The 21930-nt window shown below is 43.2% G+C and overlaps 1 protein-coding gene across 2 annotated transcripts in view; it reads left to right on the top strand.

Moving 5' to 3' along the window:
* The first annotated feature begins 9476 nt into the window (after nucleotides 1-9476).
* Nucleotides 9477-21930, top strand: part of LOC119814092 (transient receptor potential cation channel subfamily C member 4 associated protein) — a 73402-nt gene continuing 60948 nt past the window's right edge. For both annotated transcript variants that reach the window (XM_038329393.2, XM_038329394.2), the window contains exon 1: nucleotides 9477-9714. In XM_038329393.2, coding sequence (XP_038185321.1) covers nucleotides 9547-9714 — 168 coding nt within the window. In that variant the 5' untranslated portion in view covers nucleotides 9477-9546. The remainder of the gene's footprint in view (nucleotides 9715-21930) is intronic.

Here is a 21930-nt window from a genome sequence, read left to right on the forward strand (position 1 = left end):
TCAGATCAGGAAGACCAGGCCCAGGAGTTTCTGTAATCAGAGTACTGGGGTTGGGGGGATGAGAGGAGAGGCAGGTGGATCCCCGACCTCAGCAGTCAGCCAGTCTTGCTGAATTGGTGAGATTCAGGTTCAGCGAGAGATCCTGTCTCAAAAAGTGAGGTTCTCACAGTTGAGGACACCTGCTGCCAGGCTCTGGAGGAACACACTTCGACACCCGCGGCAAGAAGAGAAGGAAAGGAAGGAAGGTGAAAGGATAGAGGACATTGTTGGTAATGGGGAGAACCAAGCAACCTTTAGGAAGGGTGATCTGGGAGGGTGGTCAGGAAGGGTGGCCTGAGAGAGGGCAGTCAGGGAGGGCGGTCAGGGAGGGTGGTCAGGGAGGGCGGTCAGGGAGGGTGGTCAGGGAGGGCGGTCAGGGAGGGCGGTCAGGGAGGGTGGTCAGGGAGGGTGGTCAGGGAGGGCGGTCAGGGAGGGCGGTCAGGGAGGGCGGTCAGGGAGGGTCTTCTGCTAGAGGGAAATTTTTACTTTAGGAAAAACAGAAAAAAATGGCGATCCCTCGTGTGCTTTTCACTCAACTGCAACAAATATAGCTTGCAAAATGGTAGACTTGGGGTTGAAGAGATGGCTCAGTGGGTGAGAACACTTGGCTGCAGAAGCATGAGGACCGGGGTTCTGATCCCAGCACTCATAAAACCTGGGTGTGGCCACACACACACACACACACACCCTCTACCCCAACACGGGGGAGTGGAGACGGGAGGTTCCCTGGGGCTTGCTGACTACCTTCTTGTTCCAGATTTGGTGAGACACCTCCTCAGCTTCCACAGACACCACACACACACACACACACACACACACACACACACACACACACACATGAATGAATGAAGGAATGAGTGGATAAAAAAATAAAAGTTAAAAAGATGGTAGGCTCAAAACAACCTTGTTTATTTCCATAAAATATTATATAGAATCCAAAATGAAAGTCTCTCAGAAGGTGAACATGGCAGGCATGCATATAGTCCCAGCATTCAGGAGACTGAGGCAGGGATGTTATGAGTTTTAGGCTATCCTGAGCTACATAGTGAGCTCCTGTCTCAAAACATAATGCAGAACTCATTACCAAGGCATAACTACAAAAACGAGCAACTATTCCCTAAGACCTTTAAATGTCATTCATGTTTAAAACTCTCTCTTGAGGTATAAATTTGTATTTTATACCTCGGAATCTGAGCGGAGCTCATATTTGTTAATTAGACAACATCTTTCCGCAGTCTTGTCTGATATGCAAGTCTTCTCTATCCTCCCTCCCTCTGCTGTACTCTCTCCCCTTCCCTCTTTACACTCATCTTTAGTCTTTAATTATCTTTATGTGTATGGATGTTTTGCGTGCGTGTGTGTCTGTGTACCACATATGTGCTTGGCATCCACAGTGGCCGGAAGAGGGCATCGGATCCCCGAGAACTGGAGTTTTGAAGGTTGTTAGCCACCGTGTGAGTTCTGGGAATTGAATGCGGGTCCTCGGCAAGAGCAGTCAGTGCTCTCAACTGCTGAGGCCTCTCTCCAGCCACTATTCCACCCCCTTATCTTTTGATTTTTGTTTTGTGGGGAAAGAATAATCTGAGTGTCCCACAAAGGAATACTCAAACAAAACAAATGTAACTTGCCAATTTCTTTTTGCAAAGAAAGGTGCACCAGAACCCAAACAGGACTAGGAAACATGCTGGCCAAGATGGCATCTGTCTTTTATCTCTACCACAGGTAGTGACTATGTCTCATACCACTGGCGAGAACTCGATTTCACAATCTGACACAGCTGGCTAATCAGAGCAAAGGGGAAAGGGGGGTCCAGGCAATAGGTGCCCTTGTTGAGCTAACTACTTTAGATAGAAAAAAAAATCCCATATTGCAATTTGTTGAAGAGATGGAGTTGTCTTGTAACTTTCCCATATTACAGATTTTCTTGCCTGCTTCTGTTAACATGGGTGAGCTGGTAACGTGAAGAGAGAAGCAATGAAGACAACAGGTTGCACAGAGATGGCAGAGGCTCAGAACAATGTGATGGGGACTGCCAAGGCCACCCCAAGATGGAGTGGAGTTTGGACAAAAGCTACAACATAGATGAATCTTGAAAATTCATGCTAGCTAGAAGCTAGGCACAAAGGCATTTTCTATTCTATTCCATGATGTAGGTATTGATATAGTGCCCATATGCTGGCAAATAACCTCCTGTGAACACATTGCAGGCAACTCTAATTAAACTCAATGGGTCACACAGAGAGAAGACATGGGGAATGGAGCAGGACTCCCAGGCAAGAAAAAAGTTTTCATTAGAGTAGGGGGATGATGTAGCGAGTCTTTCTCTCTGTATTGCCAGCTCCCAAATAATGATATTGAGACTTCTTATTAATCTTGAAAGCTCAGCCTTAGCTTAGGCTTGTTTCTGACTAACTCCTAAAATTTAAATTAACCCATTTCTATTAATCTATGTGCCGTTGCATGGCTCGTGGCTTTTACCTCTCCTCCTACATGATTGCTCTGTGTTCAGCTAGTGACTCCTCCTTTCTTCTTCCCCTGGACCTCATCGTCTCCAGAAGTCCTGCCTAACTTCTTCCTGTCTAGCTATTCAGCTCTTTATTAAACCAATCACAGTGAGACATCTTCACAGTGTAAAGGAATAGTTCCCAACAGGATGAGAGAGGAACAGAGGGTGAAAACGACTAAAGGTCGTTATAGACATGTATGAAATTGTGGAATAAAGATAGGAAAAGAGGGAGGCTGGAGAGATGGCTTGGGGGCCAGAGAGATGGGCTCAGAGGTTGAGAGCACTGGCTGCTCTTCCAGAGGTCCTGAGTTCAATTCCCAGCACCCACATGGTGGCTCACAACCATCTGTAGTGAGATCTGGTGCCCTCTTCTGGCCTGCAGGCAGACATACAGGCAGAACACTATACATAATAAATAAGTAAATGTATTTTTAAAAGAAGATAGGAAAAGAGAAAACATTTTTGTATATAAACCAGCAGTTCCCAAATGTTAGGTGGGATTGACAGAGTGATCTGAAAATAAAATAAAGCAATAGGCAGCTCCAGAAATGGATAGCTCTTTAATCAGGACAGTGAAGGACCCTCATGCAGAGATTGTGTGCACACGCGGCACAGGGGGCGTGGGCAATTTATAGGGTAGATGGCAGATTCCAGCCGTAGGTCAGTTCCCCTGCAGTCTCAACATGGTAGATCTCAGTGGGTTTTGATATGTGAATCTCCTTATCAGAAGCTCCCGCAGGTCTTATCAATCAAGCCAAATTTCCTGTCTGGAGCTTCTCAGTCCACCTAAGGCTTTTAGGTTAGTTACCCTTCATCAAATGTGGTCCCGGTGTAAGTGCCACAGCTCTGAGGGGAAAGGTATCCTGGCAGTCAGAAGCCGAGGAAGACACAGTCACGCTGCACCACAAACCTCACTCAAGGGATTTACTGGGAAAGACACAAAGGCTGGCTGGTTGGCTCTGCTCAGTGAGAAGCATCAGGAGACTGAGCTGGAAGCAGGCCTGTATAGGGTTTCTTGGGAGTGGTGTTTTTCAGGGCGGAGGTTTTCAGGGTGGATATTAGTGGAATTTCAAGTCCAGAGCTTGGTGTGAGCCCAGGGATTGGTAGATTTTTGAAGTTAGGGATTGGCGGGTTTTCAAAAGCTGGAAGTGAGCTCGGACTTTTACCTTAAACACAGTCCCGTGGCTCCACCTAGGTAGTTTTTTTTTTGTGTTGTTGATTTTTAAACTAGATTTCACTTTGTAGCGCTGCCTTACTTAGCCTTTTAAATCTTGGAATTATAGATGTGTATCCACATTAATTTCTTTTTTTTAAGATTTATTTATTTATTATGTATACAACATTCTGCCTCGATGTATGCCTGCACGCCAGAGGAGGGCGCCAGATCTCAGTACAGATGGTTGTGAGCCACCATGTGGTTGCTGGGAATTGAACTCAGGACCTCCGGAAGAACAGCCAGTGCTCAACCTCTGAGCCATCTCTCCAGCCCCATTAATTTCTTTTTTTTTCCTTTTTTTTTTTGTTTTTGTTTTTGTTTTTGTTTTTCAAGACAGGGTTTCTCTGTAGCTTTGGAGCCTGTCCTAGAACTAGCTCTTGTAGACCAGGCTGGTCTCAAACTCACAGAGATCTGTCTGCCTCTGCCTCCCGAGTGCTGGGATTAAAGGCGTGTGCCACCACCACCCAGACAAAATTAACTTCCTCTATAAATATCAATGTGCCCAGAAGAATATATGAAGATACATATTATGTATGTTATATATCTCTGTATAGGTAGGAGGATATATGTATCCTACAATACATATGCTACAACATCATAATATTAATAATGGGAGAGTATAAGCAAACATGGGTGCTCATAATATTATTTTTCAACCTTTCTATAGATTTGAATTTTTTTCCAAAAAAGCTGAGGGAAGGAAGTGAAAGGGCTTGAGAACAAAGTGCTTGACCAATGGTAAGCGGCTGGTTAAAGGGTGGGTCTCAGATGAGTGTTAGCCTATGAGAGCCGGGACCTTTGCTAACTTAGCACAGCATCCCTAGTGCCTGGGATAATGACAGTGCCTGGCCCAAAGGGTAAATGTTTAAAACAGCAAATCACTGGGCCAGTGGATGGCTCTGCTGGCAAAGGCGCTTGTCACCAATCGTGGGCCTGAGTTCAGTACCCAGAGCCCAGCCCAGAGGTGAAAGAAGAGGACAGGACCCCTCCACCAATTGTCCTCTGATCTACACACACACACACACACAGAGTAAAATAAACAAACAAATAAATAAATAAAGCATCCAAATCATTGAGTATATTAGAAACAAAATAGAAAATAGTGTCCAAAATGACATCCCAAGACGACGAATGATTACATGCTCAGTTCTTACTATGGCCTAAATATAATAATGTAATTTTCTTTGATTATGTCTTCTCCATGATTAAAAAAAAAGCACGATTAAAAAATTATCCTAGAAAAATCTGTAGGCCTAATTGAGATGATCTTGGTAGTTAATTCTGGGAATAAGAGCCCTTATGTGGTTACACTACTGGGATTACTCCGAAAAATTAGTCAACTGAGAGTTTCCGTTTTGCTTTATATTTTATTTTATTTTATTTTATTTTATTTTATTTTAATCTATTCAGTGTTGACCCAAATCAACATCAGCAGGCCCCTTGGTAGAAGGATGCTGCTCCCTCTGGTGGTGAGAAACAGCTAGTCTCTATTGGAGAGGCCGACAGGAAAGAGACAAAGTGCACTCTGCTGTCACACAGATTTCTGGACCTTTCTCCTTAATTCCTAGTCATACGTAGTCCTTAAGGACTGAATTCGAGGTGAAGGTTCTCAAAAAAAGATTTAGCTTTATTATTTTTAAATGAATTTGTGGTGGTGGCGCACGCCTCTAATCCCAGCACTCAGAAGGCAGAAGCAGGAGGATCTTTGTGAGTTCGAGGCCAGCCTGGGCCTTGAACAAAGAGAAACCCTGCTTCAAAAAAACAAAACAAAACAAAAAGACAGATAAATAAATTTGTGTGTTCAAGGGGCATACTCATGTGAGTGCAGGTGCCTGCGGAGTCCAGAAGAGGGCGTCAAGTCCCCCCCGGAGCTGGAGCAAGCCTCCCAGTGTAGGAGCTGGGAACGGAACACAGATTCTCTGTGAGAACAGTTTGCACTTTAGTAGCTGAGCCTCCTTCTCCAGCACCATTCGCTCTGCTTTTTATGTGTGGTTTTTGTATTGTGCAAACTTCGCCGAGCTTGTTCATTGATTCTGTTTGTGTGTGGAAAGCTTCAGCTTCTTACATATGGGATGATGTCATCAGGAAATAGAGATGATTTTGCTTCTTCCTTTCCAACTTGGCTGCTTTTATTTTTTTTTTTTTTAAAAAAAACTAATTGCTCTGGTTATGTCTTCTAGAATTATACTAGCTAGAGTGTTATTTGGTGTCATGCTAGAGGAGTATTACTGAGTCAAAAGAAATCTACTTTTAACTCACTTTGTATTGATAAAAAATGGGTTTCTGGACAGGTCCAGCAGACCTCACCGTCAGCAATCCACTCTGGGGAAAACGAGGAGACTTATGTGCTTTTCTACATTTATTTGCCGTCTTTCCCCTATGAATCACCTATTCCTGGTCATCTATTACTTTCAAAAAACACTTATCCCCCCCCCTCCCTTTTTGTGTCTGCGTGTGCATACACATGTGCACATGCATAGGCAAGGATGTCATGGCACTGGGGTGGAGATCAGAGGTTAGCTTTCAGGAATGGGTTCTCTGCTTCCACCATTTGGGTTCTGGGGATTGAACTCAGGTCTTCAGAGTTGGTAGGAAGTGCCTTTGCCCCTGGGTCATCTCACCAGCTGCCCCAAGCCCTCTTTCTACTGTGCTGTTTGATTTTGCAGGAGTAGCTTTATCTGACGAGTGATCTATTGATTGTATAAAAAAACAGCTTTATTGCCAAGGGTTCCAGGCACTGTTATGGGTACTGGAGATGGGTGTGGCAAAGTACTAAACAGATCACAATACCTCTAACTGGAGAGGCACGTGGAGAGATGAATTATGTCAAGACGGAGGCAGGTAACAAGAGCAGAAGCCTTTGATGAGAAGGAAGGGGATGATGAGAAAGTCAGTGGATCAGACACCACCTGGGGTGGAGAACTCGAGGCAAACAGGATAAGAAGTTTTTCATAAATTCTAAGTTAACTCCCAGAATGCCATGTGCCTTCTACAATTGTTCATGCTATCTTGTATAGGAGGTTATCCTGTTGTTGAGGTCTTCCAGCCATGGTTCTGGATTTTATACTTAAGACTTTTCTTCCCCCAAATCATAAGAGGGTTATTTTATTATCTCACATTTGTTGCTACCATTAAATGCTTTTAACTTTGTTATTTGTTTGTTTGTTGAGCTTCTCTGTGTAGCCCTGACTGTCTTGGAACTTGTTGTGTAGACCAGGCTGGCCTTGAACGCAGAGATCTGCCTGCCTCTGCCTCCCAAGGCTGTACCACCACTGCCCGGTAGAGATAGATGAGTTTTGAGGTAGAGATGATAACTGAGTGATATCTTGGGTACTCAAAGGCGGCCTTCTACTCTCTTCCAGACAGGCGAGACTGCCAGGGAAGTAAGATGTGGTGTTGTCTGTTATTAATCATCTAAATCTTCTTGTCCATCTTATTTTAAGATTATATTTATCTAATTAGTTATCTGAGAATGCACATATACCATGATATGCCTTTAACCTTTAGCAGCTTTGTGGAGGTATAATCTGTATTTCAAACCTACCCGTTTAAAATCCCGTCCAGTGGCCCGCGGGTGAGAATTTATGCAGTGTGCTCCTGCCACTGCCCCCAGCTTTAGAAACACACTTGGCTGCTGTTGTTCAGCTTCCATGGTCTAAGATGGATTTTAGGTTCTAGTGTAAAGTTAAAGACCTGATTTTTTTTCTTCATTGGCTTGAAGAAAATCTTCACCACAGGATAAACTTTCTGTTCCTGGTCATAAACACACAGGGTTTTATTTGACCCATACAGATTTCAGGATGGGATAATTTCACTGAAAAAAAAGTTTTTGTTTATTTTAATAAAGTTTTTTCTTTTTTAAAAAAATGGTCTCTTTTACTTTTTTGAGATTATTATGTAATTACATCACTTTTCTTCCCTTTCCTCCTCCCAAACCCTCCCATATACTCCTCCTTGCTCTCTTCCAATACAGATTTTTCTTAATTTTAAAAATTGTATTTAAGCCGGGCGGTGGTGGCGCATGCCTTTAATCCCAGCACTCGGGAGGCAGAGGCAGGCGGATCTCTGTGAGTTCGAGGCCAGCCTGGTCTACAAGAGCTAGTTCCAGGACAGGCTCCAAAGCTACAGAGAAACCCTGTCTCGAAAAACCAAAAAAGAAAAAAAAAAAGAAAAAAAATTGTATTTAATTTGTGTGTGTGTGTGTGTTTGTGTGTGAGAGAGAGAAGTGTATTTAATTTGTGTGTGTTTGTGAGAGAGAGAGAAGGAGAGAGAGAGAGAGAGAGAGAGAGAGAGAGAGAGAGAGAGAGATTAGAGGGCAATTTGGAGGAGTCATTTCTGTCCTTCCACCAATATGGGTCCAAGGGACCCAGCTTAGGTCATCAGTCTTGACAGCCAGTGCCTCTACCCACTGACTCATCTCTTGAGCCCTATTTTGTTTGTTTAAAATCAGTCTAGCGGGGATCTGCTGCAGGTGAGTGGAAATCATACCTTCTAAGTAGACATGAAGATGCTAACCACACTACAGTTTGCCTTGGCAGCGCCCGTGTCTGTGGTTTTAGTGTAATCATTTATAATTATTTATTATTATTTATAATTATTTATAATCATTATAATGTCATTTCACTCTTTAGGGGATTTTGGTTTGGGCAACAAATTACAGCCACCTTAATTCCGAGTAGCAAACTTCATGACCTCCTAATTCATTGTATTCAGCTCTCCTTATTGGTGTTGCAAGATCGCCTCCTAGGAGAGAAAATGGGGAAAGAATTGTCACCACCATGCTACAGAGGTTCGTCCGGAGTATGTGAGTTCAGAAGTACAGGCTCCAAGGCTACAGAGAAACCCTGTCTTGAAAAACAAAACAAAAACAAAAACAAAACAAAAAACAAAACAGAAGAGAAGAGGACTCCCTGGAGCGGGAAACCAGTGCTGTGCTCTCTTTGGCAGAGGATACAGCTTAATAACCACCCCTCCTTGCATTATTTCATTGAACTTCACCACAACCTAGCCAGTTACACTTAACTTGTGTGTGGGTTTGCTGTGGTCCCTGTAACCCGAATCACCTCACAGGGTCCTCCACTGTTCTGCTTAACACCTCAGTCTCTGCCTCCTAGACCTATTCAGCAGGAATACGGCTGGCTCCCTTAGAAACTGTTTATGGACATCTGTAAAATTATTAATCCCGACACAATTTTGTAATTTATGAAATATTTCCCACCATTTTCTTTGAAGAAGCAATAGTTCATTGATGGTTCTTTATGTATTACTTACATAAAATACATTTATTAATTATAATACAAATATTAATTGACTGAAGCGACTCCTGGGGACTGCATATTGAATGGACTAATTGAGGTGCGGGAGTAGAGTGTGGTGACTTGGCTGAAATCAGGATGTAGACAGAAGGGGACAGGAATCAAAGTCAAGTGTCATTTCTGACCTAGAGCCTAGGGCCGTTCACTGGCCACTCAGCTGCATCATTCCTAAATAGACAAGAAATTTGAGAGCATGCGCACTCAGCGACTGGTTTTCCATTTGAAGCAAAATGCTGGAGGCAGGATGTGGTAAAACAGGTGGTCCAGGAAACTCAGCATCTCTGTCATTTGCCCAGCCTCGGGAGAAAAGACTACATTTCCCATAGGCCCTCGGGTCCCGCACAGCCCCTGCCACGCGGCCTGCATCTCCGCGACGGTCCACTGGGGGCGATGTGGAGAGTCCTCCGTCGCCCCGTAGAAATCTACGCGGCTCCGGGGCCGCTTGCTTCCTGTTTGTCGGACGAGGAGACATGGCGGCAGCGCCGGCAGCGGCTGGAGCTGGGGCCAGCCGAGGGAGACAGTCGGCAGCTACAGCGGCGGCGTGGGGCGGCTGGGGCGGCCGGCCGCGGCCCAGTAACATCCTGTTGCAGCTGCGGCAGGGCCAGCTCACCGGTCGGGGCCTGATCCGGGCGGTGCAGGTACGAGGCCGGCCCGGAGGGGCGGGGCGGGGCGGGCCGGGCTGGAGCTGGCCGGGGGCCGGGAAAGAGGCCTTCCCAGGCCGCTGCGGTACCGGCCAGATCCCCCTTGGCTGGCCGCGGGGCTGTGCTGTGTGCCGCCCGGACGCTGTCAGCCGCGGTGGGACGATGGGCAGCTGCCGCCTGGGAGGCCTACGGGTCTGGGCCGAGTGGGGTCGGGCTGCCTGGGGTATTGATGGCGCGTATGAGCCGTGGGCCGAGTTTCTAGATCCTCATTTCCCTGCGCCACGTCTGCACGTCGGGGGGACCTTGGCGAGTTGGCTTCATCTTCTACTGGCCTCGCGTTTGCTCCTTGTGAGCAGGACGGGGTCCTTCTCACTGCAGCCCCCCGAACGGTTCGCAAGCCTATCATAAGTGTCATCTTCTCAAAGAGGCCTTAACGTTCCTCCTCCTCTTCTAAAGTAGGCCCCCGTTGTTATTCTGTCAAATCCTCCAGTTTGTTTTCGTTTGCATTATTTTCTTAGCCTCTAATTGCATATTTCTTTGTTGTCTGCCCTTTTCATGCCTGTCTCCCACATTAGGCTGAGCTCCAACGTGTGCAGAGACTGTTTTGCCAGTGTAGGGCGAAACGTTTTGGAGGAAGAACTTTAGTTAAGCCCGAGTCCAATGCCCTACTCTCTTTCTTGCTTGGGCAAGTTACCTCTCTGTGACTTAGTTTCCTCATTTAAATAATATTTAAGGTTATTGTTAAATTCAAAGGAGATAGTGTCAGTGCATTTCAGGTGCATGTAAGGGCCGAAGGGTACTCAGTTAATGTTAGAGTAAATGCCTGGCTTAATCATCACACCTATTGGTGTCCCGTACATGCGTGGTGCTTGTGTGTGTGTGTATGTGTGTGCATGTGCATGTGTGTATGCTTGTGGGTGGTAGGGAACTACCTTAGAATAAAGCAGAATGGATGGCTTGTCTCCTTGTTTCCTCATTTTCCCAGGTGGTCCCAGAACTTACATCGAAGACATTAGCTCATCCAGGCCCACGCCTTTATCCGAGCTCTTAGGAGGCAGAGGCAGATGGATCTCCTTGAGTTCCAGGGCAGCCTGGTCTGCAAAGTGAGTTCCAGGGCAGCTAAGGCTGTAACACAGAGAAACCCTGTTTCGTAAAATAAAATGAGAGAGACACACACATACACAGAGACATTAGATTAATTTAACGATAGATTTTACATATAGTTTTGAGGAATATACAAGAAACCAGTAAGTGTTGATTTGGAGAGGGGTGGACGAGGAAATAGGTGCAAGATTTTTCTCAGTGTACCATTATCTATTTAAGGTTCATTTTGAGCCCTTGGAATACTCCTCAAAGGACTAAACAGGCGGGGGTTGCAGATGAAGGAGCAGTTTTGGGTAGCCATATATTTTTACAGAAACTGTAGATGGGCATCTTTTCCTCATCGTGTTTCTGCATCTGCCTTAAGAAGATCTGAGACATACTTGCTCTGTCCTTTAAGCCAGGATTTGCCACTGAGCTCAGTATGTAGGGACAGGCAGAAAGGGAACTAACTTTTAATGATCACATACTTTGGAGCAGTCAGTGTGCAAGGTGTTCACTGAGTTGAGACAGGCTCTCACTACATAGATCTGGCAGGCCTAGAACTTATGGTATAGACTAGACTGGACTTGAACTTGAGGCAGTCCTGCTGCATCTGTGTTCTTAGTGCTGGGATTACACCACCCCCGGCAGTTTATTGTCAGCCCTGTGTTAAACTCATCTCTTACCCCAGATGAGGAAATTGAAGTTCAGAAAGGTTAGGCAATGCGATTCTAAACACCCCACCAGATGATCTGTGTCCGAAAGACAGTGAGCTGTGGGAATTCTGTAGCACGCTGGATGAAGCAGTTTAGGGAAACATTTGTTTCCAGTGCTGAAATGCTAGGAAACTGCATTAGAAGGCTACTGGAATATTCTTGGAGCCTGTTTTGACCGGTCACTGTGGTCCCCACTATCACTTTGTCGATGCCCAAAGTTTGTTTCGATCACATTACTTTCTTAGCCTGTAATCGCTTATTTCTTTGATAGTTTTATACAGGTGTGGGAGCTATTTCAGAGGTTGACTTAGGAATTCCTGTCTCCCAAAGAGTGATAATGAAGTGGAGACCTTTACATCGCATAGTTTCCTTTCTTAGCAGACTTCTTCAGTTCTTTTCCTTGCTATGTTCTCCCTATCCCCTCTCCTGCTATTCAGAATAAATTATTTGCTCACCCATATTTCCTTAGCACAGTACACATACTGGTTATGGCATATGGCACAGTAGGAAAGTGCCAGGTTTTTAAAAAACTTTTTTGAGGGGGCGGTGGGATGGGAAAGAAGACAGATTTATTAAGTATACTGTAAGGGGCAGCAGGCTGGGCAGTAACAAGAGCACCACCTGCCTAAAAAACCTTTTAAATAAAAAAAAAAAACCAGCAGCTGCTCATCACAACTGTTTGAAGCTGTGCAGTTCAGTAGTTTTACTATTCTCATACGATGTGCACCCAGTCTAGAACTTCTCAGTTTGCAGACTTGAAACTGTATGGACTGAGCAGCTCCTCATGCCCGCCCCAGCCTCTGTAACTTCCTTCTACCTTTCTCTTTGCTGTGAGTTTGACCCGTGCCCTGGTTTATCTGAGTAATACCATATGGCAGAATTTCCTTGGAAAAGTCTGGATTTGAAGTAAAATGGGTCTGAATTGAATCCTGCTTCCAATCTTTTTTAACCAGTGCCCCTAGGCTAAGTTATTCTCTTCAAATCTGTTTCATCCTTTCTAAAACGGTAGTCATGACATCTGTCCCATAAGGTTGTTATGAGAATCAGGTGAAACAACAGGTCCAGAAAGTTTAATCAGTGTGTCATACTGGTTATTTGATAAATAGTTGCTCTTGGCTAGCAGTAATTAGACTGCACTTTTTAAGAGAGTGTCTGATTTTCTTTGGATCTGCAGAGCTTGAAATCATGCCAAGCATTTGATAGGAAGGACTCAGGAAACTGTTTGAAGTATTGTATCTCTAGTCTGTATCTGTCAGTAGTCACTCTCCAGTAACCCCATGGCTTTAAAGAGTACCAGAGTCAGGTAACATGTGATTTGAAACCTGGCTCAGGTACATACTTGCTTTATGTTTTTGGGAAAGTTACTTAATATCTTTTTCTTTCTTTTTTGTTTTTTTGTTTTTCAAGACAGAGTCTCACTAAGTAGCCTTGGCTATTCTGGAACACACTCTGTAGTCTGTAGACCAGGCTGGTCTCCAGCTCATAGAGATCTGTCTGCCTCTGCCTCCCTAGTGCTGGGATTAAAGAATGTGCCACCACTACCTGGCAATATCTGTTTCTCTACCTGTAAAACAGAGATCATTCCAGGACCTAACCTCTTAAGATTATGGTGAAGAAAATGAGTTTTTAACATTGAAAATAGTAACAAGTATAATGAGTGCGCAGATAGGTTACCCCCCCTTTTTTTTAAACAAATATTCTATATTTGGACAGCTCTTAAGTCTATATTTCTATTCCTGGCTCTCTTTTTTAAGCTCCACTTGGGTAGGTACTTCCAACCACCTTTGCTGACTCTCCATGTAGAAAACTAATGGGCAACTCAAATTTAAGTGTAGAAAATCAGAATCTTGGTTCCTCTTCCATCAAACCCCATCCTCCCTCAGTCTCTCCACCTCCCTAAGTGGGACTCAAGAGCATCCTGGGAGAGGACTGTAGGTCACAGGATTTAGTTTTCATTTGCCTTTTTTCTTCCCGACATTTTGTCTGTTCTCTGTCAAGGTAATAAATATGTCAAGATAGTATGCAGTTTATTGATGCTTTCATATTCATCTGCACATTTGATACTCAAAGAAAACTTGGTCTTAAAATCCTCTGCTTGAAGCTCCCCAGCTGCTTCCCATTGCAGTAGAAGCAAATCTGAGGGTACAAGACCCAGTAGAGTTGAGGGGAAAGAGACACTAGGGAAACTGGGCACTAGAACGGTGAACTGTGCAGGTTGTGGTGCTCCATCCTCAGATATTCTGTAGTTTGGCAATTTGGTAGTCTGGGTACGGGATCCCTTCCGTTGGCGATTTGGTAGTCTGGGTACGGGATCCCTTCCATTGGCAATTTGGTAGTCTGGGTGTGGGATCCCTTCTGTTGGCTATTTGGTGGTCTGGGTAAGGGATCCCTTCTGTTTCCCAAATGCTGTTATTTCATCCTTGTGATTGCTCTAGATTTCACCTGTTTTTATTTTCTCCTTTATTTTTTAGATCTTCCCTCCCTCCTACCCTCTCTCCATTTCTCTGTGTTACTAGGAATCAAACTTGGGGCCTGGTACATTGCCAGGAAAACACTCTCCCATACCCTTCTGCTCAGTTAACCTCCCCCCCCCCATACTGTTTGTTTTAGTATTTTTCTAATTAGGGTTGAAACGTAGGAATTTAAGCAAGAAAAACTTCTCTTTTCTGGTAAGGGCAATTTGATTCAAAGAAAACCATAGAAACCAGGTGTGGTGGTATTACAAGCTAACTCCAGCACTTGGGAAGCAGAGGCAGAACTGTTACATACTCAAAGGCCAGTTTGGTCTATGTTGTGAGTTCTAGGCCAGTCAGGACTATGTAGAGAGATCTTGACTCAGAAGCTAGACCTCTTCCTCTACAGGTGTAGGAGGGAGAGGGAGAGAAAGAGGAAGAAAGAAAGAACCTCCTGGGTAAGTTAAGTCTCAGAAACATTTAAATACTATTAATCTCAGTAGCATTTGTACCCACAAACCCTAAGGTGCACCCCTAATTGTGTTGAAACCATGCAAACACTATTGCAAAGTATACGAGTATTCAGTGGTTAATACTCGTTATCAGACTACACTAGCGAGATAATTAATCTTCATTAATAATCCTTTGAAATGTCTGTTTGCCTACATGTAGCTATTTTGAGATATTAACTCTTATGCTTAAGATTAAACAAAGAAGATATATATTTGTTTTCATAGAAATCAGCTTTTAATTATTTTAAAAGGAAGGCAGTTAAAGACAATCAATGAAAATTATGAATGCCTGGAAATGTCACATTGACTAAACAGGCTGACATCTTAGGGAACATGATGTGAGAGATTATCGTTCCTGTAAACTGTCAAACCACAAGTGCTTGAAAAGAAAACCCCTGTGACACCTGCCAGTAACTCAGCTGTAAGATGACTGGATAGTGACACTTTCATCGCAGGACTCAGCTACTTGCAAGGAAAACAAAGTGGAAATGATTTTTTAAAATTATATTTTGAGACAGGATCTCTCTCTGTAGCCCAAGCTGGCCTGGATCTTACTGTGTTGTCTCAGATGGCCTCTAACTCATGACAAGCCTCCTGCCTCAGTCTCCAAAGGCCTAGTATTAATTATAGGTGCAAACTACCGTGCCTGGCTTTCCATCCTATTTTAAGTCAGTGTCTTGTAAGCCAATGTATAAGTAGTAAAGTTCTTCAGAGTGTTTGGACTGTGGCTGGCTCTCTGGGTATCATGAGGCTTATCAGAGACAACAGCAATGCCCTGCCCTCTCTTCCTCTGACTTTCTTCTCCCAAGGGGACCTATTGTTCATGATGTAGCTGTTACTTTCACAAGAGGACATAAGAAGCCAGAGAGCCAGTATTTCTAACTTACTTGTTTATAAAGCTGTTTTTTGACTTTTTCAATTTGTTAATATCTATTTTCTTCCTCATGTAAAAAGTTAGAATCTGTATGTCACTTGTCTCTACCATTCTCCCTGGGTCACAGTTTTGGTTGTTGGTAGAATGTAGTTACACTCTGCTGCTGGTGTAATTCCTGTTTGTAGCAGAGCTGTGCATGTCTAACAGTTACTGGCTTCATGTATTTCTCCTTCGTATTAAGACCAGTCCTTTTCATGTTGTTTTTATTGATACATAAATGCATACGTAGTAAAATTCACGTTTCTCTTCTTCGTGCTGGAGATTGAACTCAGGCCTCACATGTGCCGAGCATGTGTTAAAGCACTGGGACGTCTTTAGTGGCTCGTTCTGTGGGGTCTGCCGGATGTGTGTAGTCATGTGATGATGAGCACTGCAGTTTGAGCCTAGGAAATCTCCTGGTAGACAGCAGTTCCTTCCCGTGATCATGTGTCTCTCCTGTCTTTTTCCCTGTGGAGTCACACTGCGCATGCTGCTCATGGCTCTCGCCACTGTGGCTGACGCCGGATGGGAGCAGCTGAAGAGAGGGTAGTTTTATTTTTTCTCAGGCTTCAGAAGTGTAGCCCACCATGGAGGGGATGGCATGGCAGTAGGGGTCCTTGGTGCAGACAGGATGCAGCATGGCTCTGGCTGGAACCGTCCAGAGCTGCCCTCAGTGTCCACTTGTGCTCTGTCGGTCACAGTCCCAAAGGCTCCACAATTTTCCAAAAGAGTACAACTGCCCAGGGACCAAATGCTCAAAAATGAGCCTGTGAGTTACACTTTAAATCCAGCGACGACACCTCCTAAAGACGTGTGTACCACGTGAGCCTTCTGAGTCTCTCCTAGCACGGAACTCCATCCTTTTGTGTTTGCTTTCTTGATTTGAATAATTCGACCCCGAACTCTAAAACTTTTTTGTTTTTTTGGTTTTTTTTGTTTGTTTGTTTGTTTTTGACTCTTTAATTTTCCAATCTCCTCTTCCTCACTGGAATTTGGATTGGTGTCTTTGCACCTGGATTCTTAGAACTTACCCATGTCAAATTCAGGACGATTAACTCTTGTTTCTTACTAACTTCCCTGTGTTTTAGACCTTGTTTTCCTAATCTGTATCGTCTTTTCTGGGAACACATTCTGTAGACTCCCAGGAAAATACACAAAAGGTAATTTTTTCATGTTTACATATTTGAAAATACCTTTTACTGTGATACTCGTGTATCGGGTCTAATTCTGAGTTGCAAGTTATTTTCTCCTAAGTTTTAAATAATAACGTTCTATTGTCTTTGAGCAAGTACATTCTTTTAAGCTACATTTTGTTTTTAGACTTGTCCTTGAAGATGGTGAAACATAGTCCATCCATCTTTGTTTTGCCCCGTTACTCTATCTGTGGACCACAATTAAGTCATTTTAGTTTTGAGAAATATTTGGGATCCTTCCAGTTTTGGGGTTGTTATGAATAAATAATGCTGATATGAACACTTGTTAATGTCTTTGGTATGCATTTGTACAACCTGGAGGATATATGCTGAGAATTGCTGGGGCGTAAGAAATGCACAGACTTGGCATTGGTATCCATCACTAGTTTCTCAAGTGCTCGCACTAATTTCCCTTCTCATCAGCAGTGTCTATCAGTTTCTGTAGTGGTGTTTTGATTGCAGTCTAGCAAATAAAGCTTGCCTCACAATCAGTGCAGAACTAAGCTACTAATTAGCCATAGAGGCCAGGCAATGGTAGCACACACCTTTAATCCCAGCATTTGGGAGGCTGAGATGGAATCAGAGGCAGATGGATATCTGTGAGCTCAAGGCCACCCTGGGCTACACTAGACTGATCCAGTCTAAAAGAGAAACAGAGCCTGGCAGTGATGGCTCACACCTTTAATCCCAGCACCAGAGAGGTGGAGATAGGAAGTGATATGGCTAAACAGAAAAAGGAATATAAGGTGGGAGGAGACAAGAGTTGAGATGCAATCTGAGGATGCAGTCTTAGCATGCAGTCTGAGGATTCATAGAGACAGGATGAAGCACAATTAATAAAAACTCAGAGACTGATACTGGTGTTCAACCTGAAGACCCAAAAAGCAAAGCAGCCAACCACTGGCTCTTAACTTGACCTCAATCCAAAAATGGTGATCCTGCCTCCAGGAATCTCAGAATGAGACTGTGTTTGAGAGCTGTTTCCTCCCATTTTATAATCCTCTCTAGGGCTGGCATTTTAAAGGCATGCACCACTGGGATTAAAGGCATGCACCACCCAGTTTCTATGCCAAACTAGTGTGGCTACTGGGATTAAATGTATGTATTACCACTACCTGGTCTATAAGGCTGACCAATGGGGCTGTTTTACTCTCTGATCTTCAGGCAAGCTTTATTTATTAAAATACAAATGAAATGCCACGACAAGAGGATCGCCTCTTTGGTCTGAGTATCAGTAGAGGTGGAAGGTCTCTAGTGGCTGCTGCACTACTCTGATCTCTCAGCTTTCACCCCCTGATATCTGACTCTGGTTTTTATTATTAAGAACAATTAGAATTCAAGCTACAAGTTCCATGCTCTTGTGACCCTATAATGTTGTGTCAGTCTTTTTAACTTTAGGGTCTTTACCCCCCTTGGATGTTTAATAATATAATTGCTGTGGGTTTATGGTGTGTTGATGAAATTAAACTCCCTTTCAGAAGTTTATTGGCAATTTGGACACCTCCTTTTGTGAACTGCCTGTTCATATATTTTGTACATTTTTGTTATTTTCTTGTAGAAATTATTTTATATGTATGGGTGTTTTGCCTGTATGTATATCTCTATGCATCATGTGCATGCCTGGTGCCTGAGAACACCAGAAGAGGGCATCAGATCCCTTGGAACTGGTTTTACAGATGGTTGTGAGTCCATGTGGTTGGCAGCAATTGAACCTGGGTCCTCTGGAAGGTCACCAATGGCTCTTAACCACTGAGCCATCTCTCCAAGCCCCGTTTTCATTTTTTTAACTTAGAAGTCTTTGATATACACTTAAAAAAAGTCTCACTAACTAGCTGTACATAAATCAGGCTAGCCTCAAGCTTACAGAGATCCACCTGCCTCTGTCTCCCGAGTGCTGGAATTAAAGGTGTGTGCTACCATTATCCAGCTGGACATATGCAACTTTTGTAGTGATGTTTTGAAGATACTTTCTCCCGTTCTGTGTCTCCTTTTTAATATATAAAGATTTTTTGATGAGCCAGGCATAGAGGAAACAGAGGCAAAAAGATCTTTTGAGTTCAAGGCAGCCAGTGCTACATATTAAGACCCTATCTCAAAAAAAAAAAAAAATCTCCTGGTGAACATAAGTGCTTAGTTTTATTATAGTTCATTCTATCACTTAAGTAGTTTTTTCTGTTTAAGAATCTGCCTGTTTTTGTGGGGCGGTGGTGGCGCACGCCTTTAATCCCAGCAATCAGGAGGCAGAGGCAGGTGGATCTCTGAGTTTGGGGCCAGCCTGGATTACAGAGTGAGTTCCAGGACAGCCAGGGCTGTTACATAGAGAAACTCTGTCTGGAAAAATAAAAACAAACAAACAAACAAAAAAGAATCTGCCTGTTCTCAAGGGCTTGAAAACTGAGTGTCTTCTTAAGTGGTATGGATTTGCTTTGGCATTTAGCTGTGCATCCCACTGAGACTGGCACATTTATGTTCCTAAGGTACTTATCTCTGGACATGTTCTTCATTTATTTGTGAAACAAATGTTGCCATGTAGCCTGTGCTAGCCTTGAGCCTTTGGAGTGCTGGGATTAGCAGCACGTGTCTTCAATCTGGCTGGCTGGAAGTGCTCTTTGCTTTGAGTTTCTCGCTGGTAACCACCTTTCTTCTGGTGTGTGCTTTTAACATCGTGTATTATTTCCCAGTCTGTTACATTCAGCCTTTCTTTGAAATTTCTCTGGTAGGCAGCATAATAAATTTGGTTTTAAATGGAATACCTTTACTATAATAATTGACATTTGGGAATTTAATCTGATACTTGCTTTTCAAATGTCATATCGGTTCTGTGTTCCCTTTTGGGCTCCTTAATATTTATTTGTATGCATGTCTGTGTGGTGTTTGTTAGGATTGTTGCCTAGCATGTATGTGTAAGTCAGAGGACAGCCTTGGGTGTCAATCCTCAGGTGCCGTCTCCCATTTTTATTTGGGGTGCAGAAGCTCATTGGCTTGACCTTCACCACAGGGCCGGCCATGGCCTGTGCGCTTCTGGGGTCTGTTTTGCTTCTCTCACCTCTGCCATTGCTGTAGTCACAGGTACACTTCGCCATGCCTGGCTTTTTATGTGAGTCCTGGGGTCTAAACTAAGATTCTCACACTTGAGAGACAAGAGCTTTACAGACAGAGCCATCTCCCCAGTCCTTGATGTTTCTTTTAAAATACAATTTTATCGAGACTTAAAGAACTACATTTATCCATGCTTATAATCCCAGTACTTGAGAGGTGGAAGTAAGGGATTAGGAATTTGAGGCTGGCCTGGGCTCTGTTAGATACTGTCTCAAAAAAAAAAAAATTTTTTTTTTTTTTTTTGCCAACTTCCATTTCAGTGATTTTTTTTTAAAAAGGCAAATTATAGGGCTGGAGAATGAGTCAGTGGTTCAGAGCACCTGGTGTTCAGGAGATGGGTTCAGTTCCCAGCACCTGCATGGCAGTTTACAGTCACCTGTACCTAACTTCAGTTCCGGGGATCCAAAGTCCTCTGCAGATCTCTGCAGGCACATATGTGATGCACATACATGCAGGAAAACACCACTACACATAAAAATAACATAAAGAAATATATTAAAAAATTCATCTTTAAATATGCAACTATTACCAAAATAGTTTTAGGGTGTCCCTGTCACTTTAAAAGTTCACCTATGCTCATTGTTTATTTAGCTTACATACGGCTTTGTTGAAGTGTTGATTGACTTACTGCACACACATCCATTTAAGTGTGCAAGTCAGTAGCTGTTTATTCAAAGCTACAGTTGCCACAACCAATTTTACAGCATTTCCTCAGAAAGAAAAACAAAACAAGACTAGATCGAAGCAAAAGGTAGCATACATTCCTTTAATCCTAGTACTTGGTAGGGAAAAGCAGGAAGATCAGAGTTCTAGACCACCATCAGCTGTGCAGTGAGTTTGTGGTAAGGATGGGTTACATGGGGTTCAGTCTCAGACCAAAGCCCAAACTAACCCTGTACCTATAGCAGCTGCTTCCCAATTGCTATCTCTGGCCCTTGACAGCAACTAATCTTATTTTCTATCTCTCTGGACTGACTAAGTCTGAATATTTTTTTATATTAAATGGAATAAAATAATATGTGGTCTTTTGTGTCTGGTTTCTTTCATTTAGAATAATAAATCTCAAGATTTATCTATGTTATATGTGTCATTTCTGGCCAAATAATAGTCCTTTGTACAAAATGTCCTAAATTTTGTCTGTTTACCATTTGATGGATACTTGAGGTTCTACTTTTGCTTACTGAAATTACTGTTTGTTGTGAGCCTTTGTGTGCAAGGCTTTTGTGGAAATTTGACTAGGAAGTGGATTGCTGGGTCGTATAATTCTGGGGAGAGCGAGAGAGTTATGTGTGATATGTGATGCTGGGGATCTATCCCAGGGCATTGTACACAGCTAGGCAAGTTGCACTGCTAAGGTACATCCACAGGTATTGGGGTTTTGAAACAGAGTCTTGCTAAGTAACTCCTGTAGGCCTTAAATCTGTGTGACCCTTCAGTCTTTACCTTTCAAGTACTGGAATTAGAGTCACACTCCACTCTTCCTGACTGTGTTGGACTTTTCAGTACTTGCCAAACTGTGACTGTGCCATTTTTTCATTTCTGCCTGGAGTAAAAGAGAGTTCCATTTCTCCAGACTTGCACAAATACATCTTATTTTCTGTCTTCGTGATCATATGGTCCTGGTTAGTGTGACGTAGCTCATGGGATGTGATTGCTTGTTTGCTGATAACTACAGTTTCTGACCATTTTTTATGCATCTGTGTGTCACCTTTGGAAAAATGTCTGTTTAGAGACTTTGTCCGTTTTTATTTGTTAATGTTCTGTAGTAGACGGTTTTGCCAGCATATCCTTTTCGTTTTATATATGTCTTGGTTGTACCATTCAAAGAATGGCCCATTTAATCTAATAAAATTTTGATCAAAGAGTTGCTTGCAGTATTCCTTTATTGTTGATGTCCACGGGATCATTAATAATGACCCTACTTATATTTCTGTCATTAGTAATTTGTATCCTTTTTCTTGATTAATTATCCTGGTTAGAGTTTATTGATTCTGTTTTTTCTTATAGACCCAATTTTTAATTAAAAATTTTCTCTCTACTGATTTCCTGTTTTTTAATTTAATCTTTTTCTTCTTTTCTTTTTTTAATTTTGGTGTGTGTGTGGAGGGTCCTTTTGAGACCAGGTCATTCAAGCTAGTGTTGACCTCATGTTTATCCTTTACCTCTGACTCACAAATGCACATCTGAACTGCTACAGTTAGTGTGCTGGCTGGTTGTGTATGTCAGCTTGACACAAGCTAGAGT

Source organism: Arvicola amphibius, chromosome 5 (assembly GCF_903992535.2).
Source record: "Arvicola amphibius chromosome 5, mArvAmp1.2, whole genome shotgun sequence".
NCBI classification, from domain to species: domain Eukaryota; kingdom Metazoa; phylum Chordata; class Mammalia; order Rodentia; family Cricetidae; genus Arvicola; species Arvicola amphibius.